Raw genomic sequence first — 16,430 nt, 5'->3', positions numbered from 1 at the left:
GTATGCAAATGCTTCCCCATTGGCGATACACCCTTCGGTGTATTATTTACACTTTAATAAATAATAAAGCGAGCTTTAAGCTCTCAATAATCCGACCTCGTCCATAATAAAGCGATCCCCACTTCCTAGCATATTCCAACTGTGTAAAACAAACAAAAACTTAATTCCCATCTATTACAACATAGTCTGTTTTTTTTCACACGCAAGTGAATGAAGGAATTTTTCCCAAGTGCCGACTCCCGCCGGCCTGACACCTCAAATAAATCACTAGTTAGTTAGTTAATTTCTGTGAAAGTTTTGTGTGAACAACACCAGCTGTTCACTGTTTTCGCCTATACACCAGCCCCGAACCACCATCGCGACCATTAAGCTTTTTTTTTCTATATGAGTGAGCATCCGTCATGCTCGATTAAAATTAGCCCCTGTTTGTACATGTAATGGAGCAATTAGCTCCGGAGCCGGTGATATTTCCGAGCTTTCTTCAACTCTGATTACAATTAATTGTAAACAAGCTCTGGGCAAACGCAGTTTAACAACAATAAACACACTACGTTATTGCTTTAACTACGGCTTAATTAGGTGTCGGGACGATGTAAAAATACCACGAAAGCTCCGTTTGCATCGCTGCGTTTCGTAAACGGAATGATCTGTTTAAAGCAGGTCGAAGAATTAAGCAAAAACTACCGAGGGAATTTTATTCACGAGCTCGCCAACATGTGTGGCTTTTTCTGGCGTTTAAACTTTTCCAAACTCGGACTATATTGGATTCGTTTAACGGTTGCGTTCATTTCGGCTTGTAAAGCTTGATTATAATGGGATAATTTGAGATAGTAGGCAGGAGCTAAATTATAACGCAGACAAAGCATGTTTTAGTTCTATTTGACCCAGTTTTAAGCTTTAATGCTTCTAACTGTGCATTTATCCAATTAACATCGCCGATTCATTATTATCACTATTATTGGAAGGCACGCCGCTGAATACAGACAGAGAATTATCTCTGTAAGTTCTCTTTTTTCATCGGGGTTCAGTGAGGGACGATTACTACGAACTCGATTAAACTTACATTTTAAATTTTGCGGAAACTTTTACACATTACTTATATCGTGCGAGAAGAGGGAGTTTCGACGTAAATCGCCCGTCGTGGAATCAAGAAGGCTGTGTTTGATGTTGTCGTGTGATTAAGAGGGCCTGATAACTTCCCTGATGCGCGCAAAATTGTAAGTGCGTGCTCAGACACGTATCAAATTGATTTTTTTATCGTTAATCATGTCTTATTATACACGGTGATTTGCGAGTAATAATCGGACCGAATTGAAACGCAAACCGGAATTCATTTACAAAGTGGTCGTGCATATATTTGCTTATTTATATAAAACACGCACTGTATAACAAAACCCAAGAAATTAAATATAACGTGAACACTTGTGTATTTTAATCCACACACGGTGAATCATTTAGGGTTTGATGATTATAAAAAAATCCTGAAATATCAAGTTGGCTTTGCAAACTCGTGTCACCGCATTTTCTGCTAGAAATTATTTAATAAGAATCGAATATCACTTTTCTCCAAATTTATTGTTGCTGTTTGTGCTGCCAAAAATTCCCTTGTATTTTTGTTTTAAACTTCTTTTTATTTCACGACGTTTCGTAAATTTTAGAATATGAGAAAGTAGTTTTCCCGTTTCCTCTATCTGTTCTCTGTGGTCTACTGACATTTTATTACTCTGAAACTACTGATTTAAGCGCTAACCATAATTTGTTTGACTATTCCCACAAAAATTTTGATATTTTTGGACCACCTTTGAAAATTAGCTATATATATTTTTTTTTTAGAATTCAACTCTTAGGAGTTATTTCAGGTTTCATTTCTTCGAAAATTCTTACCAATTTTGCACCAATTGAAATGTGTCAATTTTTAGGATTATTAAAAAAATTTGTTTTCAAACTGAATACATATTTGGAAAATCTTTTCTGGAGCACTAAAATCTTTATGTTTTTCTTAATTAGCAGGTTGAGATCGAGATCTCAGATTTTTTGTCAACTTTTCAACAACCTCAATTTTTCTACTCCCTCTATAAAATTCGTCCTTTTCGTCTTTTTACGTCCTTTTTCGTCCTTTTCGTCCGTATTCATCCGCTTCGTCCTTTTTAGTCCTTATTATCCCTTTTCGTCCTTTTCGTCCTTTTTATCCTTTTTCGTCCTTTTTTGTCCTTTTTCGTCCTTTTCGTCTTTTTCGTCCGTTTTCGTCCCTGTCGTCCAATTTCGTCCTTTTCGTTTTTTTTTCGTTCTTTTCGCCCTCTTTCGTCCTTTTCGTCCATTTTCGTCCATTTCGTAATTTTCGTCTTTTTCGTCCTTTTGGTGCTTTTTCGTCCTTTTGGTGCTTTTTCGTCCTTTTCGTCCCGTTTGTCCTTTTTCGTCCTTTTTTGTCCTTTTTCGTCCTTTTCGTCCATTTTCGTCCTTATTCATCCTTTTCATCCGTTTTCGTCCTTTTCGTCCTCTTTCGTCCTTTTCATACTTTTTGTCCATTTTCGACCATTTCGTAATTTTCGTCCTTTTTCGTCTTTTGGTCGTTTTTCGTCTTTTCATCCTTTTTCGTCTTTTTGGTCCTTTTTTGTCTTTTCGTCCTTTTTCGTCCTTTACGTCCTTTTTCGTCCTTTACGTCCTTTTTCGTCCTTTACGTCCTTTTTCGTCCTTTACGTCCTTTTTCGTCCTGGTCGTTCTTTTTCGTCTTTTTTCACCGTTATTATCCTTTTTCGTCCTTTTTCGTTCTTTTTGTCCTTTTTCATCCTTTTCGTCTTTTTTCGTCCTTATTATCCTTTTTCGGCCTTTGCGCCCTTTTTTGTCGTTTTCGTCCTTTTTCGTCCTTTTTCGTCCCTTTCGTTATTTTACGACCTTATTATCCTTTTTCGTCCTTTTCGTCCATTTTTGTCCATATTATCCTTTTTCGTCCTTTTTCGTCCTTTTGGTACTTTTTCGTCCTCTTCGTCCTTTTTCGTTCTTTTCGTCCTTCTTCGTCCTTTTCGTCCATGTTCGTCCTTTTCGTCCGTTTCGTCCTTTTTCGTTCTTCCCGTCCTTTTCGTCCTTTTTCGTCACCTTCGAGAATTAGCCAAAGACATTGTTTTTATAGTTGAAAAATTTTAAATGAACAACACTGAAAAAATTGCAAATCGGGAAAAATAAATATAAAAATTAATAATAAATTTAGGGTTCAACGCTCAAAAAATTCCAAATCTAGAAATAGAAAACTAATTAAACTAAAAATCGAAAAACTGAAAATTCGAAAAATGGAAAAATCTAATCAATTCAAAAACGAAAAATTAAAACATTTAGGAATCGAAAAATTGTAAATAGAAAAATTGGAGGAATAAAACTTTGAAAAACGGAAAAATTCCAAAATTTAAAGATAAAAAATCGAGAATACAAAAATTTGAGATCGAACGCTCGAAAAATTGCAAATCGAGAAACTAAAAAATCTGAAGATTAAAAATCGAGGAACCGAAAAACGGAAAAAGCGAAAATGGAAAAATGAAATAATTTAAAAAAACAAAAATTATGATATCTTGAATATGGAAAACTAAAAAATTTTAAAAACGGTTAGTTGTAAATCGAAAATTTGGAAGAAAAAAAGTTGAGAAATCCAAAAATTGTAAAAATCCACATTGAAAAACCAATACTTGAAAAATTTAGGACTGAACGCTCAAAAATTTGCAAATCTGCAAAGCGAAAAATAATAAATTTAAAAATCGAGAAACCGAAAATGCGAAATTGGAAAAATCTGATCATTTCAAAAACGAAAAATTGAAATATCTAGAAATCGAAAAATTGTAAAAACGAAAAATTGAAGGAACAAAAATTTGAAAAACCGAAAAATTCCAAAATTCCAAAGATGAAAAATCGATCATTCAAAAATTTGACATCGAACACTCGAAAAATTGCAAATCGAGAAACTAAAAAATCTAAAAATTAAAAATCGACTAACTGAAAAACGGAAAAAGCGAAAATTGGAAAATGAAATAATTTAAAAAAACAAAAATTATGATATCTTGAATATGGAAAACTGAAAAATTTTAAAAACGATTAGTTGTAAATCGAAAAATTGGAAGAAAAAAATTTGAGAAATCCAAAAATTGTAAAAATCTACGGTTGAAAAACCAATAATTGAAAAATTTAGGACTGAACACTCAAAAATTTGCACTTCTGCAAAGCGAAAAATAATAAATTTAAAAATCGCGAAACCGAAAATGGGAAAAATGGAAAAATCTAATAATTTCAAAAACGAAAAATTGAAATATCTAGAAATCGAAAAATTGTAAAAACGAAAAATTGAAGGAACAAAAATTTTGAAAACCGAAAAATTCCAAAATTCCAAAGATGAAAGATCGATCATTCAAAAATTTGACATCGAACACTCGAAATATGCAAATCGAGAAACTAAAAAATCTAAAAATTAAAAATCGAGGAAAGAGCGAAAAATGGAAAAATGAAATAATTTAAAAAAAAACGCAAAAATTAAGATATCTTGAATATGGAAAAATGAAAAATTTTTCGTCCTTTTTCGTCATTTTCATCCTATACGTCCTTATTATCCTTTTTCGTCCTTTTTCGTCCTTTTTGTCCATTTTCGTCCATATTATCCTTTTTCGTCCTTTTGGTACTTTTTCGTCATCTTCGTCCTTTTTCGTTCTTTACGTCCTTCTTCGTTCTTTTCGTCCATGTTCGTCCTTTTCGTCCGTTTCGTCCTTGTTCGTCCTTTTTCGTCACCTTCGAAAATTAGCCAGACATTGTTTTTATAGTTGAAAAATTTAAAATGAACAACGCTCAGAAAATTGCAAATCGGGAAAAACAAATACAAAAATTAATCAGGAGACTGAAAATTCGAAAAATTGAAATTGAATATCGAAAACTGAAAAATTTTATAAACGAATAATTGCAAATCGAAAATTGGAAGAAAAAATTTGAGAAATTCAAAAATTGTAAAAATCAAAAGTAGAAAAACCAATAACTGAAAAATTTAGGGCTGAACGTTCAAAAAATTGCAAATCTGGAAACTGAAAATCAATAAAACTGAACGAGAAACTGAAAATTCGAAAAATGGAAAAATCTAATCATTTCAAAAACGAAAAATTAAAATATTTAGGAATCGAAAAATTATGAAAACGAAAAACAGTAAATAGAAAAATTGGAGGAACAAAATTTTGAAAAACCTCCAAAATTCATTGATGAAAAATGGATCATTCAAAAATTTGAGATCGAACGCTCGAAAAACTGCAAATCGAGAAACTGAAAAATCGAAAAATTAAAGATCGAGAAACTGAAAAACTGAAAAAGCAAAAAATTGAAAAATCAAATCATTTCAAAATCCAAAAATAAAAAATTTTGAATATGGAAAACTGAAATATTTTAAAAATGAATAATTGCAAATCGAAAAATTATAGCAATAAAAATTTGAAATTGAAATTGTGAAAAAATAAAGTTGAAAAAAAAATAAGACCGAACCTTCGAAAAATTGCAAAACTGGGAAACAGTAAAATTCAAAATCGGGAAACTGAAAATTCAAATATTGAAAAATCAAATAAAATCAAGAACGGTAAATTCAAATATCTAGGAATTGAAAAATTATAAAAACGAAAAATGCAAATTGAAAATGTGAAAAATTGAAAAATTCCAAAATTAAAAGTTAAAAAATCCGTAATCGAAAAATTTAAATTGAACGCCCGAAAACTGCAAATTGTGAAACTAAAAAATCGAAAATTTAGGAATGGAGAAACTAAGAAATTTAAAAATTTTAAATTGCAAAATCGGAAAATTAAAAATCTGGAAACTGAAAAAAAAAAACGAGAAAATGTAAAACCAAAAAATTAAAGAAATGAAAAACTGACCAGCAGCCAATATTAAAAATAAAGTAAAATTAACTGACCAACAACGAATTAGCAATAAATAATCTAAAAAATATAAATCCAATAATAAATCACAAATATAAACACATTTTGCACATTTCATCAATTTTTTGGGGGGAATAAACAGATATATTTTGATTAACAATTTACCATGCTTACAGTAACTTTAAAACGTCTGCAAAGTATTCAGTTTTGCAATTCTGGATGTATTCAATAAAGTAAATTGACTGATTCATTTTTTTTAGTCATCCTGTATAAGAAAATCAAAAAAATATGAATGCAATGATAAATTACAAGTATAGCTTGCCAATACTTTCAGATATTATCTATCTAATAAAAATCCAGACGGACACACAGATAGACAGAGAGACAGACGGAAACGGGAGACCTATTTTTTTCGTACTCTAGCGGTCATGAAAAGTCGGGAAAACGTAAAAGTATTTAGTTATTATTAGTCGTAAATCGCCCTGTAGAACTTTGAAGTCGCACAAAAGTCATCGTCGGCTTTAATTTTAATGAACATTCATAATTAACGAAAAGAAACCAATTCAAAGGCAGCAAGGCAACCGGACACAAGAAGAGCCATTAAAAAGGCGGACGGAATTTTCTTACAATTTATTTTCAGCTTGTTAACGTTTTAAAACCAAGCATGGAAACAGGAACGACTCTATCCAGATTATACTAATTAATAGTTGGAATATTCGTAACGTCAATACGGTGAACTCTAACATTTTGGACCGGTAATTCTATATTAATAGTATTATCGTCCACTTAGCCATGAAAATATCACATAATGATTACACATTTATCCCGAAGTTAATTTATTTAATTCGGGTACGTTTCCAGTCCTGTATAGATAACCCATCAACATCAATTCTGCGTCAGGTAACAAACTGCCGCGATAAATGTCAAGATGTTAATTGCTCCCTCAGCAAATTGTTAGTGGCGAACGTTCCCGACCCCACTCTAAGCCGTATGTTTATCATACTTTAAAGGGCAAAGGGTGGCCAAACTTCACTCAAACTTTGCACGTTGTTCAAATTTTGTAGCCGTAAACTTGAGAATTACGCAAATACCTCCAAAGATGGCCCTTAAAAAAGGTCCAAATTCGGCAACATTAGGAATGTGTGGCATACCGATTAGATGCCGTATTAATTAGAATGTTCCCGATGGCACGCCAAAATTTCCCACGAAATTCGCCAAGAAATTACCCGCGCCGACTCCCGAAAAATGCAAGCACCTAACCCAGACAATGCCGCTAAAATTGGGTCATGACGCGCCATATAATTTCAGGTTCGCCGGCCATAAAACGGCGGTTCGTGGCCGACGGACTCGTCATATTGCATGTTCGGATTTTAATTCCGGGCTGGGGTCTCGTTAAAGAAATTTCAGTTTGCGGGTATGCAAATTTTACGAGGGGGGATTTATGCAATCAATTTATCGATGAGCCCTCAGTGTTCTTGGAATGGGGCGCCAGGAGCTTCTAGCTTCTACAAGGGATTGCACTTGCGGAGAACACGGTGGTTCGGCTTTAATTAAAACAAACACGTAGGGCTTGGCCGTAATGTTTTATAGTATTTTTTGTACTCATTTGTATTCATTCGTATTATTGTTAAACAATGTATTCGAAAGTTTGTTCAATTTTCAGCCTGCACAAACAAATCTTGTTTAATAGAAAACAAATTTTACACTGGCATTTGGATTTGCATATTATATTAAAATTTGGAATATAATATTTTGTTATACCTTCCTTCCGGGTAAATTCCATATTCATATTGAGGCATAGAAACTTGTTTTCGCTACACTGAATACTCACTTTATCCATCAATGACCAAATAAGAATATTAAAAACTTTATCTATAATCTTTTATCTGATTAACAAACAATTTGTTATAATGTACGTTCATTTCGCAAAATCGAAAATCACGAAATCAGAATTCGATTTAAAAAATCGAGAAATTGAGAAATCGAAAAATCGAGAAATGGAGAAAATCGAAAAATGGAAAAACCGAAAAATTGAACACTCGGAAAATTGAAAATTCGAAAAATTTAATTTTTCTATTGCCAAATCTTCCCGGGGAGATCCCCAGTACCTTTTTTTAATGCCTAACTTAGCAAGTTTTAGCCCCGCCCACCCACCCTTTTTTTATTGGAAGATATGTCATTTACACGCTGTTCTCATTATAACGATTTTATCTCTCTTCAGTTCAGATCCGCCTTTCATTCAGACTAGACAAAATGAAATCTTAAATAGTCGAAAATTTGAAAAATCGGATACCTGAAAAATCGAGAAATCTTATTAAAATTTTAAATATCGAAAAATAGAGATGTCAAGAAATTATTGAAACATAAAAAAATCGTAAAACAGAAAAATAGAACAATTGAAAAATGTATAATTTAAAAAATCGAAAAATCGAAAAATGAAAAATTTGAAACTATAAAATCTAAAAACCGAGAAATGAAAAATCGACTTTTCAATTTCTCTATTACTCAATGTTTCCGTTTTTCAATTTTTGGATGTTTCTGTTTTTTGATTTCTCCCTTTTTCGATTTGCAATTTTTCGTCATTTCAGTTTTGGAATTTTTCACTTTATCCATTTTTTCGTTTTTTGACTCCTTGATTTTTCAATTTTTTAATGTTTCGAATTCTCGATTTTTCGGTTTTTTGATTTTCCAATTTTTAGATTTCTAAATTTTTTGATGTTTTAGTTTTGGGATTTTTCAGTTTTTAGATTCTTCAATTTTCCTCTATTTTTCACTTTTTCGATTTTTAGATTTTCTGCTTTTTCGATTTTTTTATGTATCAATTTCTCGATTTTTCAATTTTTCAATCACCAATTTTTCTATATTTTAATTTTACAATTTTTTAGATTTTTCAGTTCTTTAATATTGCTGTCTTAATTTTTGTAATTTTTAAATGTTATTTTTTTCAGTTTTTTTATGTTTCCATTTCCCCATCATTCGAATTTTCGACTTATCATTTTTTGATTTTTCGGTTTTTTAATTTTTTGATTTTTCCGTTTTTCAATTTTTCTCTTTCTCTATGGATATTTTTTAAATTTCAAATTTTTCATTTTTTCTTTTTAGTTTTAAATTTTCAATTTTTGATTTTTTAACTTTCGGATTTTTCCATTTTGGTTTATTTTTATTTTTCGATGTTTTTCGACTTCTCGACTTTTCAATTTCCGAATTTCTGAGTTTTTTTAATTTGTGGATGTTTCGATTTTTTGATTTCTCGTTTTTTTCGATTTTTCGATTTTTCACTTTTCCAGTTTTCCAATTTCCCAATTTTTCATCATTTCAGTTTAAGAATTGTTCAATTTATCGATTTTTAAATTTTTTGTAATTTTTTATTTTCAATTTTTCATTTCCAACTTTTCGATTTCCCGATTTTTCGACGTCTCGAATTTTCCATTTATCAATTTTTCGATGTTTTCATTTCGCGGTTTTTCAGTTTTACGACTTTTCGGCTTTTCAAGTTTTAGATTTTTGGATTTTTCCTGATTTCAGTTTGGAATTTTTTAATTTCTCGATGTTTCAATTTTTTGATTTTTCAATTTTCCAATTTTCCAATTTGTTAATTTTTCGATTTCTCGATTTTTCGGTTTTTTGATTTTCCAATTTTTAGATTTCTTAATTTTTTGATGTTTTAGTTTTGGGATTTTTTAGTTTTTAGATTCTTCAATTTTTCTGGATTTTTCACTTTTTCGATTTTAGGATTTTCTGCTTTTTCGACCTTTTTGATATTTCAATTTCTGGATTTTTCAATTTTTCATGTCACCAATTTTTCTATATTTTAATTTTACAATTTTTTAAATTTTAAATATTTTGATTTTTCGTTGCTTTAATATTTCTGTCTTAATTGGTATAATTTTTAAATGTTAGATTTTTCAGTTTTTTTATATTTCCATTTCGCTATCTTTCGATTTTTCGACTTCGAAGTTTTTAATTTTTCGGTTTTTTAATTTTTCGATTTTTCAGTTTTTCAATTTTTCAATTTTTCTGTCTATTTTTCAAAATTTTTTAAATTTTAAATTTTTCATTTTTTCTTTTTTGTTTTTAATTTTCAATTTTTCATTTTTTAACTTTCGGATTTTTCCATTTTGGGTTATTTTTATTTTTCGATGTTTTTCGACTTCTCGACTTTTCAATTTCCTGATTTCTCAAGTTTTTTCAATTTTTCGTTTTTCGGCTTTTCGATTTTTCACTTTTCCAGTTTCCCAATTTCTCAATTTTTCATCATTTCAGTTTAAGAATTGTTCAATTTATTGATTTTTTGTAATTTTTTATTTTCAATTTTTCATTTCCAACTTTTCGATTTCCCGATTTTTCGACGTCTCGAATTTTCCATTTATCAATTTTTCGATGTTTTGATTTCGCGGTTTTTCAGTTTTTCGACTTTTCGGCTTTTCAAGTTTTAGATTTTTGGGTTTTTCCTGATTTCAGTTTGGAATTTTTTAATTTCTCGATGTTTCAATTTTTTGATTTTTCAATTTTCCAATTTTCCAATTTGGTAATTTTTCGATTTCTCAATTTTTCGGTTTTTTGATTTTCCAATTTTTAGATTTCTTAATTTTTTGATGTTTTAGTTTTGGGATTTCTCAGTTTTTAGATTCTTCAATTTTTCTGGGTATTTTTCACTTTTTCGATTTTAGGATTTTCTGCTTTTTCGACCTTTTTGATATTTCAATTTCTGTTTTTTTCAATTTTTCATGTCACCAATTTTTCTATATTTTAATTTTACAATTTTTTAAATTTTAAATTTTTGATTTTTCAGTTCTTTAGTATTTCCGTCTTAATTTTTCTAATTTTTAAATGTTACATTTTTCAGTTTTTTTATATTTCCATTTCGCTATCTTTCGATTTTTCGACTTAGGAGTTTTTAATTTTTCGATTTTTCAGTTTTTCAATTTTTCAGTTTCTGTCTATTTATCAATGTTTTTTATATTTTCAATTTTTCATTTTTTAACTTTCGGATTTTTCCATTTTGGGTTATTTTTATTTTTCGATGTTTTTCGACTTCTCGACTTTTCAATTTCCCGATTTCTGGAGTTTTTTCAATTTTTCGTTTTTCGGCTTTTCGATTTTTCACTTTTCCAGTTTCCCAATTTCTCAATTTTTCATCATTTCAGTTTAAGAATTGTTCAAATCATCGATTTTTTAATTTTTTGTAATTTTTTATTTTCAATTTTTCATTTTCAACTTTTCGCTTTCCCAATTTTTCGACATCTCGAATTTTCCATTTATCAATTTTTCGATGTTTTGATTTCGCGGTTTTTCAGTTTTTCGACTTTTCAAGTTTTAGATTTTTGGATTTTTCCTGACTTCAGTTTGGAATTTTTTAATTTCTCGATGTTTCAATTTTTTGATTTTTCAATTTTCCAATTTTTCAATTTTTAGTTTTCTCAATATTTTGATGTTTTTAATTTTTTTGATGTCTCAATTTCCCAATTTTTCAATGTTTCAGTCTCAAATTTTTCTATATTTTAGTTTTTCAATTTTTTAAATTTAGATTTTTTGATTTTTCAGTTCTTTAATATTTCTGTCTTAATTTTTCTAATTTTTAATTTTTCGGTTTTTCACTTTTTCGAGTTTTAAAAATTTTTGATTCTTCAGTTCAGTTTTTTCTCTATTTATAGATTTTTTTTAATTTTAAATTTTCAGTTTTTCAATTTTTAACTTTTGGGTTTTTCGATTTTCGGGTATTTCTGTTTCTCGATATTTTTCGACTTCTCTACTTTTCCATTTCTCGATTTCTCGACGTTTAAGTTTTTCAAATTTTAGATGTTTCGTTTTTTTGATTAGTCGCTTTCGAATTTTCGATTTTCGGCTTCAAAAAATATAAAAATCTAAAATTTAAAAACTGAAAAACGAAAAAATCGAAACTCCAAAATTGAAAAATGGAAACATCGAAACACTGGAAAATCGAAAAACCGAAAATCCGAAAAGTAAAACATCGAAAAATCAAAAGATCGAGAAATTAAACAATCAAACCCTGAAAAATCGAAAACTTGAAGAATTGAAGAACTGGAAAATCTAAACAGTCGAAAATAAGAAATGGGAAAATCAGAACATCGATTAATTGAAAAATCGAAAAATTGAGAATTTAGAAAAGTCAAAAATTGAAAAATCAAAAAACCGAAATATTTAAAAATCGTGATATTGAAGAGGAGAAAAATTGAAAAAACGTAAAACTAAAACATCGGAAAACTGAGAATGAAATGAAAATTCGAAAAACTAAAAGTCAAATTTGAAAAATTAAAAAACCGAAAATTTAAAAATCGTGATATTGAAAGGAAAATAATTGAAAAAACGTAAAATTGAAACATTGGAAAATTCAGAAATCGAAAAACTGAAAATCGTGAAATTGAATAGGTAATAAACTGAAAAATCCCAAAACTGAAATTTCGAAGAATTGAAAAACTGAAATATTCAAAAACTGAGAAAGTAAAAAACTGAAAAATTGGAAAATCGAAAAATCAAAAAAGTGAAGTCGGGAAATCGAAACATTCAAAAATGAAAAATTGAAAAATCGAAAACCTGAAAAAACGAAAAATTGAAGAATTGAAAAATTGAAAAATCGAAACAGTCGAAAGTCGAGAAATGAGAAAATAAAAACATCGAATAATTGAAAAATCGGAAAATTAAAAGTTTATAAAAGTCAGAAATTGAAGAAAATATTTAAAAGTCGTAAAATTGAAGAGGAGAAAAATTGAAAAAACGTAAAACTAAAACATCGGAAAACTGAGAATGAAATGAAAATTCGAAAAACTAAAAGTCAAATTTGAAAAATAAAAAAATCGAAATATTTAAGAATCGTGATATTGAAGAGGAAAATAATTGAAAAAACGTAAAATTGAGACATTGGAAAATTGAGAAATCGAAAAACTAAAAATCGTGAAATTGAATAGGTAATAAACTGAAAATCCCAAAACTGAAATTTCAAAGAATTGAAAAACTGAAATATTCAAAACCTGAGAAAGTAAAAAACTGAAAAATTGGGAAATCGGAAAATCAAAAAAGTGAAGTCGGGAAATCGAAAAAATATTTAAAAATCGTAAAATTGAAGAGGAGAAAAATTAAAAAAACGTTAAACTGAAACATCGGAAAACTGAAAAATCGAGAAATTGAAAAATTGAGGAATTATGAAAACCAAAACTAAAATTTCGAAAAATTGAGAATTCGAAAGTTAAAAAAGCTACAAATCGGAAAATCCCATTCCAGTGATTTCTCTTAATATTGTTGTCATTTACCAAAATCAATCGTATTTTAACAATTTTCGAAATTTCAGTTTTTGTTTTTCCAATTTTTCGAATTTTTAATTTCCAGATTTTTACTTCCCGGAAGCTAAGAAGTGTTTTAATCGAGTTCATCTGACGGCTGGCTACTTTCATGTTTTGTGGACGTTTAATTCAACAGTTTTGGGACCTCGACTGCCTGTGATAGTGTTAGGAGTTAGAAGAGCCCCACTTGTCAGCCCTTTATTTTCCGACTCATATAAAAGAGCCGGATTTAATAAAAGGGAAGAAGCACGCAAAAAAAGACTTTTTAGTTTTTTAAAATAACATTCTCCTGTACTTGTGGTTTATGAACCCGCCTTGACAAAAAATCTAAAGCAAATAGAATTCATGTTTCGCCAAATATTTCTCTCTCCGTTATTAATTCACTCAATTAAATTTAAACATTGCAAAGGTAACTACTAAAAGCGTCAACAACAGACGCGATGTTAGTTTATTTTCGCAATTTTAACTCAGACCGACGTACGTTTTGAATAAATTGAAATAACATTCTTCGGTCTGGAGACACTTAATTACTTCCATTGTACCCAAGTTTTATTTTTCCCTTGTAATTTTCTTCAGCGTCACTGTACCAGGCCAAGACAATATAAATTAGTTTCTGGGCATCGCAGTTCTTAATTAAAACAAACATCGATTAAATATAGTTAATTTATCGCGGCGTGTTGAGTAAAAAAGCAACTGTTGGTGTCCGACCGGTTTAATTCGCGTCCTGGGATAAATAAAGAAACGGTTTCACTTAAATGAACAAACCCGCTTTAGATTAAAAAAGGAATTTGCTTGATAAGTTCCCCAGTTCGGGGATAATTTGAGAATTTGCATTTGAAGAATTGGTTTGACCCCGAAAGAGACGCTTTGATGGATCATTAAGCTCTTTGCAGCGGAGAACTATATCAGCTTTAAATTTACAACGTTTCATTAGGTTCCGTGTTTTTTTGCACATTACAAGCGACGATAAATCACTTTCGTCTGGCGGATGGCAGAGTCGATATTTCACACTTTTTGACTCCGATCATATTCTAATGTTCTGGGTGTAATTTATGAACAGTAACTTTTTCGCTTACCGATGACTGTGGCCAAGATGATGAAACCCAGCAAGACGGCGATGCCCACCATGGTCACGATTTTGATCGTCTCGTCGTGCGGGTGATAACTGAAAGTCCTGTTCACACTAAAGTTCGAACTAAAATTGCTGCTCATCAAACTATAGTTCGGATAAAAGTAGAAATCGTCGTATTTCTTAAAGTATAAACTCGAGTTTTCGTTGAAAACTATCGGGTACCAGACGTCGTTACTTTCTTCGGTTGAGGACGAGGCGATGGTGATGATGTGGTGAAAAATGGTGGACTTTAATGAAAAATTTTCGGGAGGGGTTGTAATAACTGAGGGCTGTTGTTCTTTTCCAGACATCGCAGCGAGAGGCCGCCACAAATGATGGGCTCTAGCGTAATCCATTTTCTCCCACTAGAATTCAATTAACACTTCACATTGTAGTTTATTCAGTTTGGGCTCTGTTGTTGCTTCCGGCATCTGGAATTAAACGAAATCTATTAAGGAGGAATTTTACTTAATTTGAGTGTCAACTATTACTACTTTAAATTTGGTGGATGCGCCGGGTTTAATTTGTTCGCTATATAAATACGAGGTTAAGTGAGCCGTCGAATTTTACGCCTCTGTCGGTTAATCTCGGGTCTGTCTTAAAGTATTTCCTTGTTTTGCTGTTTCTGATTATGCTTTGATGAATGAGGCGGCTAAAATCTGCATATTAATCACGGTGGAGCATTTGTAGCGCGTCTCCATTTTTAGGTCAAGAAATATCGCAAAACCGGAGTTGAATTTTTGTCCGTAAACAAAAACCATGAAAAGATGCGATGATTATTAAACTTCTATTCTCCGCTCACAAAGAGCGGCGAAGAATTTTCATATAAATGAGATCGCAGACAACTAAAGCGAGATATACAGCTGCCGATTAAAAACTGCGAAATTATTACTATTGCAAAGGTTAAAGTTGACTATGCATGTATTTCGCGTTTGGTGGAAAGTTTGGATTGTTTCAAACAATTTCACGCTTTGAAATTCCAGCATCTGCTAGCTGTGATACGCAGGAAGTGGCAAAGAGGCTACACCCTTCATTTTTACCGATTTCGAGATAAACAAACAAAGGGAACCATTTTAAATCGTCAAAGGGATAAGATGGAGATAAGCTACAAATAGAGCATAAAAGAGATAGAAAGACGAATTTAGTTGCTAAAGCCGACCAAAGATTATGATAATGTGTTCGTTGTGAACGTTTTGAAAACATTGAACGTCACGGATAACGCTTAGGTGGAAATCGTGCCAGACCACACCGAAGTAGATAAGTCGAATTATAGACCTGGGAAATCGACTATTGCTCATGCGACGACACGGCGTTGGATATTTAAAAGGGGAAGTTCACCCTCATTCGAAAACTATGTGGCCAGAATGTCATCAGCTTCGACGAAGATAATCATAATAATAATATTTAAAATATTATCTGCAAACCAAATAAAAAATTCAGGTAGAAAAATAAAAATATTGTTAGTTATACAGTTAGTTTTTAAAATAGGAATGAGGCTAAAATTATCGCTAGAGACTAGGGTAGATTGGGCCCAATTAAAGCAGATTTTTGTAAAATTTTAGACTCATTTTTCACGTTTATTTGACTAGATATCGTGACGGCGATTTCGGATTTTTAATTAGCTGAGAATTATCTAGAATTTGACACCAATTTTCAGTCCATTGAACCCATTTTAACCAGTTTTTTGGAAAAATTTTGGAAATTTTAAACTCATTTTTCATGTAGGTGTATTTACGATTTTTCACTTTTCGAATTTTTCAATTTTTGGACTTTGGATATTTCGATTTATCGACTTCCCGATTTCTCGGTTTTCCGGTTTTTCAGTTTTTGAATTTTTCAATTTTTCAACTTTTCAATTTTTCGGTTTTTAAATTTTCAATTTTTCAATTTCTCGATTTCTCGATTTACCGAGACTTCGGTAATTTAATATTGCGATTATTTAGTTTATCAATTTTTTCATTTATAATTTTTGGATTTTTGGATATTTCAACTTTTTGATTTACCGACTTTTACACTTTTCGACTTTTAGATTTCATGATTTTTTTATTGTCTCTTTCCCTTTTCTCAATTTCTTAATTTTTCAGTTTTTTAATTCTTCAATTTTCTGGAATTGTTAGTTTTTTAATTTTTCAATTTTTG

The 16,430-nt window shown here is 30.5% G+C and overlaps 1 protein-coding gene across 1 annotated transcript in view; it reads right to left on the bottom strand.

Annotated features, from left to right (window-relative positions):
* Window positions 1-16,430, bottom strand: part of LOC135136419 (5-hydroxytryptamine receptor-like) — a 118,098-nt gene that overhangs the window by 87,191 nt on the left and 14,477 nt on the right. The window contains exon 2 of the mRNA XM_064065677.1: window positions 14,257-14,722. Coding sequence (XP_063921747.1) covers window positions 14,257-14,647 — 391 coding nt within the window. The 5' untranslated portion in view covers window positions 14,648-14,722. The remainder of the gene's footprint in view (window positions 1-14,256; window positions 14,723-16,430) is intronic.

The sequence above is a fragment of the Zophobas morio genome, unplaced genomic scaffold, assembly GCF_036711695.1.
Source record: "Zophobas morio isolate AGI-343-1 ecotype UQ-CSIRO unplaced genomic scaffold, CSIRO_AGI_Zmor_V1 ptg000004l, whole genome shotgun sequence".
NCBI classification, from domain to species: Eukaryota; Metazoa; Arthropoda; class Insecta; order Coleoptera; family Tenebrionidae; genus Zophobas; species Zophobas morio.
This window is presented reverse-complemented; position numbering and strand designations above follow the sequence as displayed.